Source organism: Amphibalanus amphitrite, unplaced genomic scaffold, assembly GCF_019059575.1.
Source record: "Amphibalanus amphitrite isolate SeventyFive unplaced genomic scaffold, NRLGWU_Aamphi_draft 000553F_arrow, whole genome shotgun sequence".
In the NCBI taxonomy this organism is placed as follows: domain Eukaryota; kingdom Metazoa; phylum Arthropoda; class Thecostraca; order Balanomorpha; family Balanidae; genus Amphibalanus; species Amphibalanus amphitrite.
This window is the reverse complement of record NW_024882047.1, coordinates 105,443-122,346: the sequence shown is the minus strand read 5'-3', so window position 1 is coordinate 122,346 and position 16,904 is coordinate 105,443. Positions and strand designations below refer to the sequence as shown.

Here is a 16,904-nt window from a genome sequence, read left to right as displayed (position 1 = left end):
ATACGCGTTGATTTGACAACTGACATCCGGTTGAAGGCGTTTTTTTTTTTCGGCCAACAGCCGGCCAGCAGTTGTTGCAGGCCGGCCTCGTTGGGAAGCAGGTTCATTTTCCGACAGCCACTGCGTGCGGAAGCACTCTCTGATGGCGCGGACGGCGCGCGCCGGCTCCTGTTTCTGTAACGTGTAGAGGCGGGTGTCGAGCAGCTGGGCGCGTAGCGGGCGGTCCTCGAGCACGCGGAACGCGGCCGGCTGGCGCGGGTACAGGCGCTCCCAACAGTAGGCCCGAGTGGTGGCAGAGTCGAGCGTCGCGGCGCGGCAGAGCGCGCGGCGCGGCCGCCGTCTGTTCCAGCTCGGCGTCGGCGCGCCCCTCGGCGAACAGCAGGTGCAGCTGCCGGTCGGCCAGGCAGAAGCCGCTGATGCCCGGCGTGCTGACGTCGCCGGGCCGGCGCGGCGCGGCGCCCTCGGCCGCCGCCGGGCTGGGCGGCTCGTTGAGCTGTTGGATGAGCTGCAGCACGCCGCTGCGCTGCAGGCCGCGCTGCGAGACGACGGCCAGCAGGCGGCCGTAGGCGCAGCGCGCCGGCGCCGGCCGCGGCAGCAGGTCCAGCGGCACGGCCAGCGACACGGAGACGGACAGCTGCGCCGCCGACTGCAACAGCTGCAGCGGCCCGAACGGCGGCGGACACGTGCCGCGCTCAATGTCGGCCGCCGGAGAGGCAGCCGGTCCGGCCGACACCGCTGTCAGCGGCACCTCCACACTGAGCAGACGCACGCCGCGCGTCAGGGCAGAGACGTCCACCACCACCTGCCGCGCACACAGAGGGCCGACAGTGGTGACAGCGCGCGGCGGGTCAGACCTCACAGTGGGGATAGCGGCAGCGGGTCAGACACCCTTATAGAACAGCACGGGGCGGAGCCGACAAAAGAGAACGAGGAGACGGTCATACAGCCGACTGAGGTCCGGGCACCGACTGACTCAAAGTGCTGAACATGTCACACATTTCTAAATGGCTTCTGTAGGACGGAATAGTGTCTCTTCCTTCCAAGGCTTACTTGCAGAATAATATGGAAAGACACAATTTTACAAGTTGTGTTTTTATGACATAAGTTCTTTATAACATTTCAACACGCAAACATCATACCTTGACAATTGTTCACGATGAAGATCATGCAGGAACATTTCATATTTAGTCACCCTTGATTATTTTGTTGATAGTGATGCGAAAGGCAAATTACCAAAGTATATATTTGCAATTATTTGAGTTAATAATTTCAACTTTTTTTGTGTTGAAAATTGACTTTTGAAACAATAAAGGCAAATGAATTATCAGTGTCTGGAAAGGTGCAATGCTGAAAGCTTCTTATTACATTCTAATTTATATCTAAAGCTTTGTGATATCCAAACTCTCAGAAATAACCAAGGACGTAACCAAGGAGGGGGGAGGGGCACGGGAGCCATGCCCTCGTGCCCCTTCCCCCCTCGGTGATGGCGATTTTTTTTAAATAAAAACAGCTGTGACACCCCCCCAAAATAGTGGGCCTAATCAGAGAAATTTTCCTTTTTTGGAGGGGGTACAACACTAGGCCACAACCTGTGACCCCCCCCCCCCCTGAGCAAAATCCTGGCTACGTGCCTGGAAATAACAAAGCACATCCTATCCTTTGATGTTGGACGCAAGAGCCAAGTTGCTACGCGCCCTAACCCATAACAACAACAACATCCTATCCTTTGTATGTATGTATGTATGTATGTATTGACACCAAAAGCCTTCCACATATGGCGTGGCGATTACGGCTTTGATGCCACTTACCAGCAGCTTTGCGCACTACCAAACAGCCACCTTTGGGCCTTTGTTGTTCTTGATTTGGGCATTGTCAGTGGTAACTGGAAATAATCAGACATGATGGTCAGAGTAGGGAATGTGACTACAACAAAAATCATTTCATTCCTATAAAATAGACATGATTTAATAGAAGACCTTCTTCTTAAGAAAGTGTGTCATGGATACCAGCTAATCTGTATGGTATTTATCTCCAGTATTATCATATAGGTATAACAATTATCACCACCCGCCACCATTGAATGTAGGTTTTAGGTTGTAGGTTGTTGGTGGTAGGTTGGGTATCGGTAAAGCTGGTGTCACCGTCAGCGCTAACCGGTAAATGTGTAGATAAAAGGAATCTTAAAAACAATCTAACCTAACCTAACCTTACCTACTGACCCAGGGGCGGATCCAGAAAATCTCCAAGGGAGGGGCCATTAGAAACCAGGAGGCCCCCATAATCCCACCTGTTGGAGGCCCCATCTTCCCACTTGTTGGGCCCCCCCCCCCAAAAAAAAACTGCGTCTATTGAGCTTATCTAGCTGTTCAGGCAACATCTCAACATGAATAGCCACTTTATTTTCAGGAGGCCCCCTTTTCAGCTTTTTAACTTTTTATTTTATTTTTGAAAAAAATCGGCCAAGGGGGGGGGGGCCATGGCCCCCATGGCCCCCCCCTTGTATCCGCGCCTGTACTGACCTGCAACCTACCTACCCACAACCTACCAAACTAATATACGCTGACAGTGATGCCAGCTTTACCAATGCCGTACGTTGTAGGTTGTAGGTAAGGCTAGGTCAGGTAAGATTATGTTTCATTACATATTTACTGAGAAGACGGCTGAATGCTCTTGAGACGTGGCTATACATTTACATTTTGTAAGTAATTTTCAGGTTTCAATGAATATTTCCTAGTGGAATGTTTTGAAAACCATTCTAAATGATGACCTTTAGCATTCCATAGTACTTTAAAGCTAATTAACCACATCGCCAATGCTAGGTCACATTGCATGCCTACTTCCACCGGCAGCTCCATGGGATATATGATAGGCAGGGGTAAATGGAATATTTTTTATTAATATTCTTGAAGAAAATTATAGGCATGAAAAGAAGATGATCTGCCTTTGAGATTGATATGTGATGCCTACTTTGGAGGAACATAATCATAATAATTACACAATCATAAAAAATGCAATGTAACCAAACAGCCGCTTATGCCGCAAAATGAGAATCAAGCCAATCACTGAGGACAAACAATTTCAAACCACCAAAACTATATTCTTGCTATTCACCAATAATCCTAAAATAGCGTTCCATGGCCATTATATCCATCTTTCACCCTTACCTTCGACATATAACTAGCGCCACGGGCAGACACACGGGGCGACAAGTTGTTTACAACCGCTACAGTCCGACGAGTCTATCCTCCTCAAGGCTGATTGGCTTGAGTGTGACGTCATTGCTATGACATCATACAGTAGCTGCGGTAGAGAGTATAAACATAGTACCAATATGTTAAATAGTTTGAAATACTTTTTAGCGAATTATGCACTTCTGGCACCGGTTTTGAAAAGAAAATGGAAAATAATAATGTCAAAATAAAAACCAACGATATCTTCATATTTCAAGAAGGTGGCACTTTTCCTTTAAATCGACGCTGTTATAAACACTGCTACGGTCTTCGTTCTGCTCTTTTTCAAATTTCAATTATTCCAAGTGGGTTAATCAAACAAGTAACAGGCACGTGTAACTGTTAGCACGTGCAATTTGTAGTTGCTTAGCTCAAAGAACATGACATTATTATATCAGGCCACGACCAAATACATATATGGCCTTGGTCACAACCAAACCAAATCTTTTTTACTCGATCCATTAGCAATCCATTTGCAAAGGTAGTGAAAAGGAAAAAAATAAAACGCTGGTATGACCCAACTACTTACTGTTCGAGGGCAATATTTATGTTATGTATGGATGACTTTCCTGTTGAAAGGACTAAGTGCAGCTGATGAAGTTCCCAGTAGCGGAGAGGATGTCTATGATTTCCTGATGAGCAGCATCGAACACATGATCGGCACCACAGGTAAGTGGAACTCGTCAATTACACTCCACTTCGCTCGTTTTCGAATTGCCGTAGTCTATTCATGAGTTTGGACGCTCGGGCCGAGGGGAGGACGTTGGTGACGTGCCTGAGTTTCTTTGAGCAATGAGCTGGTACAGAATCCCTATTAGAGCTCTAATTTGGTCCTTCATTCAATCAAAACAGAATCTTCTGGGTTGGCAAGAATGATAATTTCATGTCCTACGTTCAACATGTTTTTTTTTTTTGCACAGCTTGCGTGCCGTTATATGAGGCATACGACGGCGTACTAAGGTCACCTAAGGTCATCGGAGTATATCGTCAATAACCAATATCTAATGGAGCTAGCAGTAGGGAAAGACCACCAACGAACCCAAATTTAGCTGTCAAGCCAAATGTGAACCTTTTATTTAAACATTTAACATCTTATGTGAAATTACAGCATGCATGCACCCTAGCACTTGTCACCTTTGAGCCAATGCAGAGCGCACCGAGGTGCAATCACCGCGGGCTCTGTGGTGCCTGCAGGGCCGTGCTCGTGGCTGGGACCGTCCCACCAGGTGCTCCACTACACGCTCAACTGCGTCGACTGCTGGTGTGACCAGCAGCTGGGCCGCTACCAGTGTCACGAGGCGCGCCAGTGCGACACCAGCCTGTGGCCCGTCAAACGGCCCCTCATCACCTGATGACGCCCGACCCGGGAGGGGTCAGAGTGGACAAACATCTCCCAGCACGAGGATCTCAGATCGGCGCCAGCTCACAGCTAACGACTGTTGCTATTGGAATAAATAGCCCGAGCGAGTGCGGCTTTTACGCAGCGCCAATGCGTGGTATGTGTGTTAATGTGTATATGTGGGAGGGGGAGGGGGAGAGGGATGTGCCCGTTATTATTTCTCATCGACAAAATATATCATGCTATTTGAACATCTAGTTTGATTTTATGATCACGAATACCTTGTGATTAGCCTTTCCGCAACAAACCAACATTTTCATGAAGGGACTCGGATCTCCAATAATGGGACTAGGACCTTTGACTTTTCAGTACTGAAAATATGTAAGTACAAAAAAGATCATGTATTACTATGCTCACATTTGACAATACAAACTCTGATGGTTTAACACCATCAGCTCTGAGACACAAATGACTCCCCCTAATTCCATGATATCACAGCCAATGTCTAGTGTGGCGGGGATGCCGCCGCTCATTCCACTGGGTCGCTAAGATGCGGTACGCTCTGCTGGGTCACCGGATGGCACGGGGCGCCCCCTAGTCTACGCGATAAACACACATTTTGCCGTGGTGCCGCAGTGCGCCCGCTGGGCCACTAGATGTCACCGTGCGAGCGCTGGGTCACTACATGTCCCAGTATACCCCATTGGGTCACTAGATGTCACGGTGCATTCCGCTGTGTCGTGGGGACGGATGGGGCCGCTGAGTCGCTAGATGTCACGGTGAGCTCCGCTGTGTCGTGGGGACCGCTGCGGCTGCTGAGAGTGCCGGGCTCGTGTTCAGTCTCTGTCCGTGACATCTGGACGGCACTCACCGTCACCGGCCGGAGGAGACGAGTCTGGTCTGCCGAGACACCGCCGTTAGCGGACGCAGCTCTGAGAAAGGGACAGAGCACAGCATCAGCAGAGGTTTTATCACACCACTGAAACGGGTACGAGGGAGAGCTGCGACCAGCAGAAACAGAAGCAATCAGATGCACGATTTAAGCATACAGGATTAACGAACCACAAGGCCGAGGAATGGCTTACATATCTTAATCGTTACCTCAACTTTCCTAACACAGGCACATCTTTTTCGGCACATCACTATGACAGGCTTCGTTCATTAAATATCAAGAAAATGAAACTCCAGCCTGCACCGACCGCGCACTGCTTTGGAAGTTTCAGCGATTGAGAAGTATGTCTCGGGGCAGAGGTCACATGTCAACGGTTATTCGGATCACGGTCATGGAAACTTAACAAAATCTATAGGATTGATTAACACGAAAGCATTCAAAGGTTCGTCACTATCTGCAACTTTTTACAAGAGCTTTCCGTAAAAAGCAAGAGAGGGGAAAGGCATCCGCCCCCTCCATCAGTGAAAGACTTAATCAGCACTGCAGATTCTGTCATCTCCGGCGCATATGCTACAAGCACGAAAAGGGTAAAAGGGATTTCAAATATCATGCAAAACTGCACAGTAAACATGATACGACAGTTAAAAGGTAACCACAACCATCACTGATTTGGACTGAAACCTGAGCATGCCATATCCTATTTAGACACCCTGGAGTCTGGAAACCAATTGCTCAGGCTGGTAACGATATCCCTTACCATAGGAAAAGTCTATAGATTTAAGTACTATCACATACCTGGCGCTGCTTGTCGGCTGGACAGCAGGAACAGGCGGCCTTCGCAGTGCTGTCGAGCTCAGCGATTTCGACGAAATTTCACGGCAGAGGCTCGCAATACTGACATCTCAGTCAAGGAAACACGCAGGAAATTTGGGGCAGTGCGCAACATGTTCAGTGAAATGATGGAGTAGCTAACAGACACAGACATACTGGCCTTCTACAAACACAACAGCATGAGGGCACAGTCAGCTCACCCAAACAATAACGAAGTAGCGAGATCATTCAACAATGAGTGTAATCACAGGCGCGTTCTTGTGAGTTCATGATGATGACAAAGTTTTTGAAAGTGCTTCAGAGCGTCAACGAATGATACAAATACGCTTTTAACCATCCTGGCTCAATGCCAATGCCACCTCCGGGGATTTTCGTAGTGCTGTAGAATCAGATTCTGCCATTTCGCCGCGGCAGTCTGAATCGCGGTCCGCCTTGTTGGGCCCGCCAGCTTCGGTAGAATTCGTTTCTCGTGTCTGGCTACCCGATTCGCGACGGTGCGTCGAACTCGGAGACCTCTTACTCCTCTTTTTCCGCTCACGATCGTTACTGCGAGAACGGCGCCGTTTAGAACTCCGGGAGCGTTCGTGAGATCGGTGAGTTGTATGTCTTTCGCTGTCATCCTGATGTCCGTTCGACTCTGGGCTATGACTTCTCCGCGACTTTCTGCGATCACTACCGGTACCTTCCTCACGAGAGTATCGGTCGTCCCTCCGGCTTCTGCTGCCGCGCGTTCTTTCGGTGCTCCGATGTTCGTTTCTGGGCGAATCATAATCAGTCGATGCTCGGTATCTCCTGCTAGAACTCCTACGATCCGGGCTCCTTTCCCTCCTATTTCTTTCCCTTTCGGTAGGCGTGCGTCTGCTGGTCGACACGGAGCGCCGCCTCGCATCCTCCGAAGGTCGTCTGCTGCGCCGCTCTGAGCTCCGATCACGGCCGCGCCGCTCTGAGCTTCGCTCACTGCCGCGCCTCTCTGTGCTCCAGCCATTCGTCTCTCTCCGGGACGAGGACCTCTGCCGCGTCGACTCCGCTGACGTCGGCAGGTCCCGGTCAGCTCTCCTGAACTCACCGTTCGGATTCTTAAACACGTGCAGGAAGTTGCAGTTTCTGCCTTTCGGGCAGTTCCCCCGAAAGAATGAGCCGCATATGGCTCGGGACCACCGCTGCACGTCAACGAACCGCACAGATATCTGCTCTCCGCCGTACCACCGTCCGTTTAAGTTTTTAAACGCTCGCGCTGCCTCATTTTCCGTAGCATACTGTACGTATACGTTTCCGCGCAGATGAGGCTCGTAGTTCTGACAAACCTTGAACTGAACGACCTCGCCATGCGATCGCAGTTCAGGCAGCACATCGTCATAGAAGTTGTTGAAATGTCGTGCCCTCTCCGCGTCATCGAACTCGAGGCCGACATCCAGATTCTGCTCGTCATCAAGTGTATACCGCACGCCGAGCGGCTGATAGAAGTGTTCCAGCAGCAGACAGCGACTCAGCAGTACATGTCTGTGGTTACGGGAGCACCGCGGCCCGAAGCGACAGCAGCCAGTCTTCTCGAAGAATGGACACAGCTGCAGACCGGGACGAGATTCCACGGTACGCTCCTCAGCTGACGGGACGGGAGGGTTCTGGACAGAGGGCTGACACAGCTCTGAGAGAGCATCACGAAGCAGGGCTTCCTGTTTCTCTTTTTTCTGACGCTGCTCCATTTCCTCTTTCTGTTTTTCCGCTTCTTCAGCCTTTTTAATAGCTTCCCATTCCTCTTGAATTTGTTTCTCTTGCTTCTCGCGAGCCTCTTTTTGCTGGCTTTCTTTCAGCTTCCTTTGATCCCATTCAAGTTTAGCTTGCTTTTCCCTTTCCAACCATGCTTGGTGTCTGACCAGCGCAGCCTCCTGTTCTTCAGCCTCCCGCATGACTCCTAAATGTTCTTGCTCCAACAGCCAGGACCGGTAAGAATGACTCTTCATAAGCTCCAGTTCTTTTTGCTCCGCAGCTGCATCTCGGAATTTGGCTGATATTTGTCGAAGTTTCTTCCGTCTCATCTTTTTCCATTGCTTGCGCCATACTTTATGTGGTAAATGAACAGCCGTTGGTGAACTTTCCTTGTCCATGTCACTGCAACTACAAAAATTGTTATACATACAAGCATTCCATGTGGCTCACTTAGCTTTCAGTAGACAGATAAGGAAAACAGATGAACAGAAAAGGTGTTAGAACTTTCATGGGAAAACCTTAGGTGGACTGATTTAGCCCTTTCCCAGGCGATGGTTATCACACTCCAAGCAGCCCATCATTAACCAGCAGCCCACTGGGGTATTCAGTCAAACGTGGCCTGCTGGGGGGGGGGGGGGGGGGGGAGGCCAGGGTAGATTTTGCTGCACTCATATTCTAAAGGAAAAGTCATAGAAATACAGTGGAAAAAGCACTCCAAAATATAGACAGGACATATATTTTTAGCACCAATTCTGTTTGCTTTAGCAGGTCACTACTCAAGAGAAGGTAAGTCAGGTCAAGGATCAAAGCTGCAAGTTTCACATTATTGGATTTCTGGCACATTTGGCAAAGAATTGACTGAGAATCACCCATAACCTGGTTTTAGGCCTACAAGAGAGGGTGAAGCACACATTATGTCATAGGTATAATATTCAAGGTATAGGCTAGGTCAGGTCACCAGGGACAATAAAAGAGATATATTGAGCATGTTAGGTGGGGCGTTCCACGACAAATCGACAAATAAAAAATTAAATTTGCACCCTCATATTTTATTTTTCGTTGAAAACTGGTGTAAGGGGTTGTAATGGGCGGGGAAGCCAGCTGTGGCAAGGATTTTTTTCTTCGAACAACGGTTTCCGAGATATAGCCTCGGGCAATTCCAGCAGGTCGCGCTGCAGCCCTATGTTTGGCGGCCTATAACTCAGAAACTATTTGTTTTCTACGATAAAAATTTTATATGGTTCAACTCACAATCAGCCAACAAACATTTTGGCTATCTCGGATTTTCAATTTTTGAAAATTTTGATCACGTGACCTTTTGACCTATTTTTCGAAGAGTGACCTTGATATTTTCCCCACTGAAAGTTGCAATTTTGTCTGATGACGATTAAAGCCTTATCACTTGTCATTCATATGCGAAAATAAAAAAGTGGATATCGCCCTGCGTTGACCTCAGGTCAGGTCATTTTTATGACCCGTCCATTATTACGAGCGGGAGCGACAGCGAGATCTCGAGAATAAAGCAAGATAGCGACAAGCGGTAAACGGTGCAGGGTACAAATGGATAAGGTCTATAATTTTTACTGAGGTCATTTTCAGGTCAGGTCAAAGATGACGTCACAGGAGCAAAAAGGAAGTCAAAATTGCGGCACTACATATATATGAAGTTTTTCTAGAATAACTTTCAAGGTATCCCAGCTAGGAACAAACTAATAGCACCATCGTGATCCTCTCGTCGATCCGCATCGAAATATATGTATATTGACCTCGAAAGGTCGAAAGGTAAAAAGTTGACCTTAGGTCACGTGACGAGCGGGAGCGACAGCGAGATCTCGAGAATAAAGCAAGATAGCGACAAGCGGTAAACGGTGCAGGGTACACACGGATGAGGTCTATAATTTTTATTGAGGTCATTTTCAGGTCAGGTCAAAAATGACGTCACAGGAGCAAAAAGGAAGTCAAAATTGCGGCACTACATATATGAATTTTTTTCTCAAATAACTTTCAAGGTATCCCAGCTAGGAACAAACTAATAGCACCATCGTGATCCTCTCGTCGATCCGCATCGAAACATATGTATGTTGACCTCGAAAGGTCGAAAGGTCAAAAGTTGACCTTATGTCATGTGACCTAAAGTCAACTTTTGACCTTTCGACCTTTCGAGGTCAACATTCATATGTTTCGATGCGGATCGACGAGAGGATCACGATGGTGATATTAGTTTGTTCCTAGCTGGGATACCTTGAAAGTTATTCGAGAAAAACTTCATATATATGTAGTGCCGCAATTTTGACTTCCTTTTTGCTCCTGTGACGTCATCTTTGACCTGACCTGAAAATGACCTCAGTAAAAATTACAGACCTTATCCATTTGTACCCTGCACCGTTTACCGCTTGTCGCTATCTTGCTTTATTCTCGAGATCTCGCTGTCGCTCCCGCTCGTAATAATGGACGGGTCATAAAAATGACCTGACCTGAGGTCAACGCAGGGCGATATCCACTTTTTTTATTTTCGCATATGAATGACAAGTGATAAGGCTTTAATCGTCATCAGACAAAACTGCAACTTTCAGTGGGGAAAATATCAAGGTCACTCTTCGAAAAACAGGTCAAAAGGTCACGTGATCAAAATTTTCAAAAATTGAAAATCCGAGATAGCCAAAATGTTTGTTGGTTGATTGTGAGTTGAACCATATAAAGTTTTTATTGTAGAAAACCAATAGTTTTTTAGTTATAGGCCGCCAAACATAGGGCTGCAGCGCGACATCCAGGAATTGCCCGAGGCTATATCTCGGAAACCGTTGTTCGAAGAAAAAAATCCTTGGCACAGCTGGCTTCCCCGCCCATCACAACCCATTAGACCAATTTTAAGCAAAAAATAAAATATGAGGGTGCAGGGCACTTGTCGATTTGTCGTGGAACGCCCCAGGTGCAATATGCTTTAAGGTGAAAATATCAAATAACTATTAATCAAATAACTAAAAGACTGTGTTGCTCCAGATAATCACTGTTGAGAAAGGTATAAGTTAGAACAGGTAGAACAAGGTGGGCCTCAGTATTATCTGGATTCAGTCAGCTGGCTGGCCAGCTGGCGACGTATGATAACTACCATGCTTTTAAGTATAAGCACGGTGCCAGTAGATAGACATATGTAAATACAAAAAATGTCACTAATAGAGAAATTAATAGATAGGTATTTAGTTTATATATTTAGCATTTATAAATAGCAAGCTATGCTACCGCCATCACACAGTGAATGTTGGCAAATAATCCAGTTAATTTAATACTGCGACCTGCGGCCCACAGGGTGCTGAAAGTTTCATGTCCTAGTGGCTGAGAGTGGCTAAAATATGAATATATCAATATCATATAGTATTACAATAATAACATACATTGATCTTCCAGAAATTTGAAAGAGGCAAGTTCTGCCCACACTCCCCCTGACCCATGCTTATGCCAATGCCTATGATTGCGAGCGCATGCTCAATGGATTCAACCTTGCTATATAAATCAAAGGGTACTAAATGGTGATGCAGCAGGCCAGGCAGCAACAACTCTTGAAATACACCACATGCTTGGATCATACACCTAAAGTAAAAATAATTTGAGTTACGCCTTCTTCCGCCTCGGAGTTCGGACACAACAACAAGTTACAAGAAGGGGCGGGGGCGGCCCGAAAAATGGCACACACCACTTTTGTATCAAGCGCGCCAGTAATGTCAAAATATATTTTTGCACCTTGTTCATCAATTGTGCAGGATATTTAAATCTAAATTCGTGATACCACTTCACATGGACCAAATCATGGACGTTGATCCATGGGTGAAGAGCTTTTGGTTCAAATACCGAGCAGTATTCATGTGTCTACAGCATTTTTCTTTTCCTATTTGTTATAAAATCGTACCTAGATAGCGTCATATTCATACTTTTTAAAGATCGTTAAAAAGGAATTGATCCCTCATCCGCCTCACCCTATAATGCTCAGACTATATCATATGCATACCTGTGATCAACAAACATTACCTATAGGCTATAGGATAGGATGTACATCAAGATAACTAAACTACTCGGATGCGTAACTTTTGCGACATCCTTTCTTACGAGGAAAAGTAATTATGATTATCGTGCTGATTGCTCATGAACGCACCCAAAGCTGAAAGCTCCAGCCATTGATGGAAAATAGTTTGCACATATGTAAGGTCAAATTTCAAGGTGAAGACACAAGGTCAATCTCAAGGTCAAAATAAAATTAAGACGCCAAAGTGCCACTAGACTCAATATTGTTCCCCGCCCTTTGATCTTCAATTTGGCCTTGATGACTGGGGGTGATAAAAGAGCAAAATATGCCGAAATAAGTGTCATGTTTGCGTTACTGTTCCTTATTTGATCTGAGTCCCAAGTGATGCTGCTGCTGTAGTTGAATTATTGGCTAGTGCCGATTTCATGGTCATGCCAAATTCACAGACGTGATCACTTAACCTTGATCCCACGCGTTTCTCCTTGTTTTGGGGGAGGTGCGCGGTATGTGCGTGTTTGAGATCATTTTTATTTTATTTTGATATCTGTTTCTGGCTAATTCTGAATTTTTTACTATTTTAATGCTGACAATGAAGCTGTGCAAGCTGCTTCATATATAATCAACCGCAGCCTGGTGATATTTTGATAATCATGGGGGATGGGGATTCACTGGAGGATCCAACCAAGGCTCTAGAACTCCGGTGGATCCGGAAAGGTTTCTGGAGTCAGTCCAGCGGCGTTGGACGAAGCGCGTCCTTGGTCTCGGCAACCTAGATTACTACTCTCGACTTAAGGCCCTGAACCAATTTTCGGCCAAGGGCAGGCTCCTCCGAGCTGACATGATACAATGCTGGAAACTCTTCCATGATAAATGTTCAATCAAACCTTCGGATATTTTTGTGCTCTCGCCATCCTCTGGAACCCGAGGCCACCGCTTTAAGTTGCCACACGTCCGTCCCCAAACAGATTTACGTGCCAGATCATTTAGTGTCCGCTGTATCACTCCATGGAACTCTCTACCGGACGAAGTAGTGTCTGAACCAGATTTAACCAGGTTCAAATCCATGTTATCTGCGACGCTGGGTGATACCCTGTTTGTATACTAGTCTCTAGTGCGTATCTAAATGAATTGTGTCCCATGACCGTTAACTGTGTTCCAATTATAATGTTGCTGTTTGTATCTTATCACTCTTGTAAACTCATTCATTTGGCACTTGTGGGCTCACTTTCCCGTTTGGATGTGTTCTCATCCATCGGGCGAGCTCTTTCTATGCGGGTTCCTTCCCTTCTCCCCATCCCTGCATTCATTTTGGCTACTCTCAGACCAAGGGAACCCCAAACAGGTGAGTTGAACAGGTGAGTGGATCCAGGGTATATTGACTTACATCTGGATCTGCAGGGCGGGGGGCAGACTGGAAAAGAAAAACCAAACACCTCACCAGACGTCTCAGGATGTGCTGAAATTTGATATAAGTGACTTTGTGCCGAAGTTTTGGCACAAGTTGCTCCAAAAGTTAGGGCTTGTTTGTGCCACATTTTGGCCTTTTTACGATTTCAGATTTTTAGAAGCTGCACTGTGTATGTGCATTGTGCATACCTATCGATTCCATAGATACTAAAAAGTTTTAAATAAATAACAAGAAGACTGCATAAAAAGGAAGTTGAACAAGAATAGGTATAAGGTAATGTTCTGATTCTAGGACACATTTTTGTATGACATTTTTTTGTCGCGCATGTCTTTGCAATTTTTTGTCCGCAATACTTAATCCACTCATTTTTATGTCATTTTTTCGTTAGCATAAACATTGTGGTGCACTTCTTTTTATATCAATATGTAGTTTATTGTCAGCGCATTTCTTCGTTTCACATTTTTTTACCAATGCATTTTTTCATCTGCAAATCTTTGTCTGCTAAAAGAGGCAACAGGGCTAGCAGCTTCGGTGCCGCCCTCTTCAGCACTCCTATCAGACAATGTAGCAGCATCACCACGAGGAGCCAAGTCACGCACAGACACAGTGGACTCCTTCCCATCCTGGAAACGAACATGAGCAAATCGAGGATTCGCTTCGAGCAACTCCACCTCTTCTACCAGAGGTCAGAGTATCGTACTTCAAATGACGAACATGCCCCCTCAGTAGCACGGGTCCCCCTGAGGCCAGCCACGAGGGGACAGAGCAGCCACTCATAGAGCGACGGCTGTACGCAAACAGACGCTCATGCGGAGTGACGTTGGTAGATGTGCAGAGCAGTGATCGAATGGAATGCAGGGCGTCTTGTAGGACCATAACACGTGGAGCTGCCAAGTTCTAGACCATTCCACGAGGGCGTTCAGGTCTGCCTGCAATGTCTGCACATCATGTTCAGAAGAGATGCCTGAGAACAGCTTTGTGTCATCCGCGAACATTCGCACATTTGAAGTGATAGCATCTGGCAAGTCATTGACATAAAGCAAGAAGAGCAATGGGCGCAACACTGAGCCTTGGGGTAAACCACTGCGCACAGGGGCACACCACTGCGCACAGGGACCAAGTCTGACAGGTTTCCATATAGGGACACTTGCTGCATTCTGTCTTCCAGGAATTATTCAATCCAACACAACACTCGGTCACCAATGCCATAACAGCGCAGCTTATCTATCAGTCTCTTGTGTGGGACGGTGTCGAACGCCTTTCGGAAGTCAAGGTAAATCACTTCGACCTCCGTCTTGTCCTCCAACAGGCGGCTCCATGAGTCTAAAGAGTCAAGCAGTTGCGTGTCACAAGATCGCTTCGGGCGGAACCCATGTTGCTCCTTGGACAGCAGGTCATTTGATAGCAAATGGTCCATTAAACAATCACGGATGAGCGACTCAAGAATCTTACGGGGAACAGATGTGAACAGATGTTAACGGACAAAGATTTGCGGAGACGAAGAAATGCCTCGATGTATGAATATTTGCCCTTATGAAGAAATGCGACACGAATAAATGCCTGCGCACATCTGCCGGGGCCCGGAGTTAGCTGATGCCGGTTCACTTCTGCAGGAGTCAGGGGTGCGGTATAGGTAGGTACCCTATTATGTCATTCACTCAACTGTCCCCAGGGCATATCAGTATCGGGAATATCGATTGACATAACACCAGCACGTGGATGATATACAATCATCCGCGATTCTGTAGCACTGAAATTTGGTCCTCATACTGAACTGCATGTAAAATTTCTGTGATTCTCTTCAGATGATTCAGCGAACAAATACCTCCCAAATGTAATCGCACGCTATGTGTCAGGGCATGGGTAGGACACAATGTGAGTACGACCTTCGGGCCTAGTAATCCGATCAGTCTTCTAAAGCCCTGCGAAACCCCACTTAAAAACTGTATAGCCAGCTGCCTCACTCAGGTACTGTCCACTCCAGGCACAACTTCAGCGGTTAGGAGCCCGAAGATCGACCGTAGTCCCAATCGTCCGAGGGCTGTCCCAAACGTTAACCCAGGGGGCTCGGGGCCGGGTGACCTCCGATGAATAATACGTACCCGTCACTCCGTCAGTCATCGACTCGGGTTTATGATTCGAATGTGGACTGTAGAAATTGAAGTAAGCTAAGATTAAATTTCGACGTCTTGCGCCGAAATTTCAACCCTCGCCCGTAGGGGGGAGGCGAACGGACCCCCCCCCCCCCCAGGTTTCTCGCAGATAACTCACGTAAAAAGCGGCCGATCGCGACAAAACGTTGAGTACCCTCGAGTTGATCAATTTTACACCTACCTTGAAAGTTTCATAACCCTGACCCAAATGACCTTTGACCTGTGACCTACTTTTCGAGACCATGTTTGGCCGGAATCGCGATTCGGCACACGTCGGCTTGCATTAGCCGTGCGTTTGCAGTCTTGTGGTTTCAAGCGTTCAAATATGTGATATGATGTTGCTCCCATGCATTAGGGTGGGTGTCAACTTGTCAAGGCTACCCGATTCCTGAAGGTCAGGTCAGGTAAATGACCTTTGATGACCTCGGTTCATCTTTCCGAGTTATACATGTTTTTAAACTATTTTTTTTTTTTAGCTGAATTCGAAGTTAGCAACCATTTGTACATTTGCGAAGTAGTTTTGGTGCCTTCGTAACATGTTATGGAGCTGTCAGAGGCGGTTGACACCTACCCATCAGGACCCCTACCTACGGGTTGACCTGACCTGACCCGACCTGGCCTAAATGCATGAAGACATTAGCTGTGATCAAAACTAACATGGTATTCGTGATCAGCACCCCCCCCCCCCAAAAAAAAACAGCAGCCACACTTTACGACGGTCTAACAGGTCCCGATTTTCCCGACTTTTAGGTCATTGACCTGACCTGCAAGGTCAACCAATGACCTAGGACCTTAAAATTGGGTATCATTGGCCTCCTCTCGTCACGGGCAACACGCTCGTTTTTTTTCGCGGAGCTCCACAGTGGGGATTTTTCCGATCTAGCACGTATTTATTCGTAGAGGGCAAACCATAGGTAGAATTGTAGCCAGATTGTGCACAGATGTTGGCTGGTGTGTCCTGGTGAGAATTTTACCTGTAAATGTGCATAATCAACATAGTATAGGGGGTTCAATTGGACCCCCCTCTCAGCCGTTTGGCCCCTGATCAAGCTAGAGCTTCGCGGAAAAGTCCAGCGTGCTGCCTATGACGAAATTAGGCCGAATATATCCAATTTCAAAGTCCAAGGTCATAAGCTGACTTTCCAAGTCAGTTTAATGACCCAACTAAAGTTGGGAAATCGAGACCTCTTGAAACTTCGCAAAGTTAGGGTGTTACGGGGTATTTTGGGGTGCTGATCACGAATTTCATGTTAGTTTTGATCACAGACGATGTCTTTATGCATTTAGGCCAGGTCGGGTCAGGTCAGGTTAGATCAATTAGTAGGC

At 46.9% G+C, this 16,904-nt stretch overlaps 2 protein-coding genes and 1 long non-coding RNA gene across 8 annotated transcripts in view; 2 read left to right on the top strand and 1 right to left on the bottom strand.

The window, feature by feature from the left end:
• Positions 1-3,475: 3,475 nt before the first annotated feature.
• On the top strand, positions 3,476-4,826 carry LOC122393781. Its single transcript, XR_006258748.1, has 2 exons — positions 3,476-3,899; positions 4,425-4,826. It is a non-coding gene; the product is annotated as an uncharacterized LOC122393781 (long non-coding RNA).
• A 129-nt stretch (positions 4,827-4,955) lies between these two features.
• Positions 4,956-11,684, bottom strand: LOC122393780 (U2 small nuclear ribonucleoprotein auxiliary factor 35 kDa subunit-related protein 2-like). Of its 5 annotated transcripts, none has more exons than XR_006258746.1 (3): positions 11,521-11,684; positions 6,257-6,355; positions 4,956-5,501 (listed from the first exon to the last, which is right to left on the bottom strand). XR_006258746.1 is itself a non-coding variant. In XM_043390158.1 (3 exons), exon 2 carries the CDS (start codon positions 8,395-8,397, stop codon positions 6,622-6,624), a length of 1,776 nt encoding a protein of 591 aa, XP_043246093.1. In that variant the 5' UTR covers positions 8,398-8,407; positions 11,654-11,678; the 3' UTR covers positions 4,956-5,501; positions 6,257-6,621. The 5 variants fall into 5 exon arrangements, 3 of the variants coding, with proteins under 3 accessions (XP_043246093.1, XP_043246092.1, XP_043246091.1); XR_006258747.1 differs by having other exon boundaries at positions 6,257-8,407; positions 11,586-11,638; XM_043390158.1 differs by having other exon boundaries at positions 6,257-8,407; positions 11,654-11,678.
• An 810-nt stretch (positions 11,685-12,494) lies between these two features.
• Positions 12,495-16,904, top strand: part of LOC122393783 (tudor domain-containing protein 7A-like) — a 28,632-nt gene continuing 24,222 nt past the window's right edge. Inside the window, exon 1 of one of the 2 annotated variants that reach the window (XM_043390159.1) lies at positions 12,495-12,520. The gene's annotated coding sequence lies outside the window, so the exon portion shown is untranslated. Of the gene's footprint in view, positions 12,525-16,904 lie in introns of both variants that reach the window. The other variant, XM_043390160.1, reaches the window with a different exon arrangement.

Coding starts and splice junctions, on each gene's coding strand:
- LOC122393780 (XM_043390158.1), bottom strand. CDS start 8,397: ATGGACAAGGAAAGTTCACCAACGGCTGTTCATTTACCACATAAAGTA.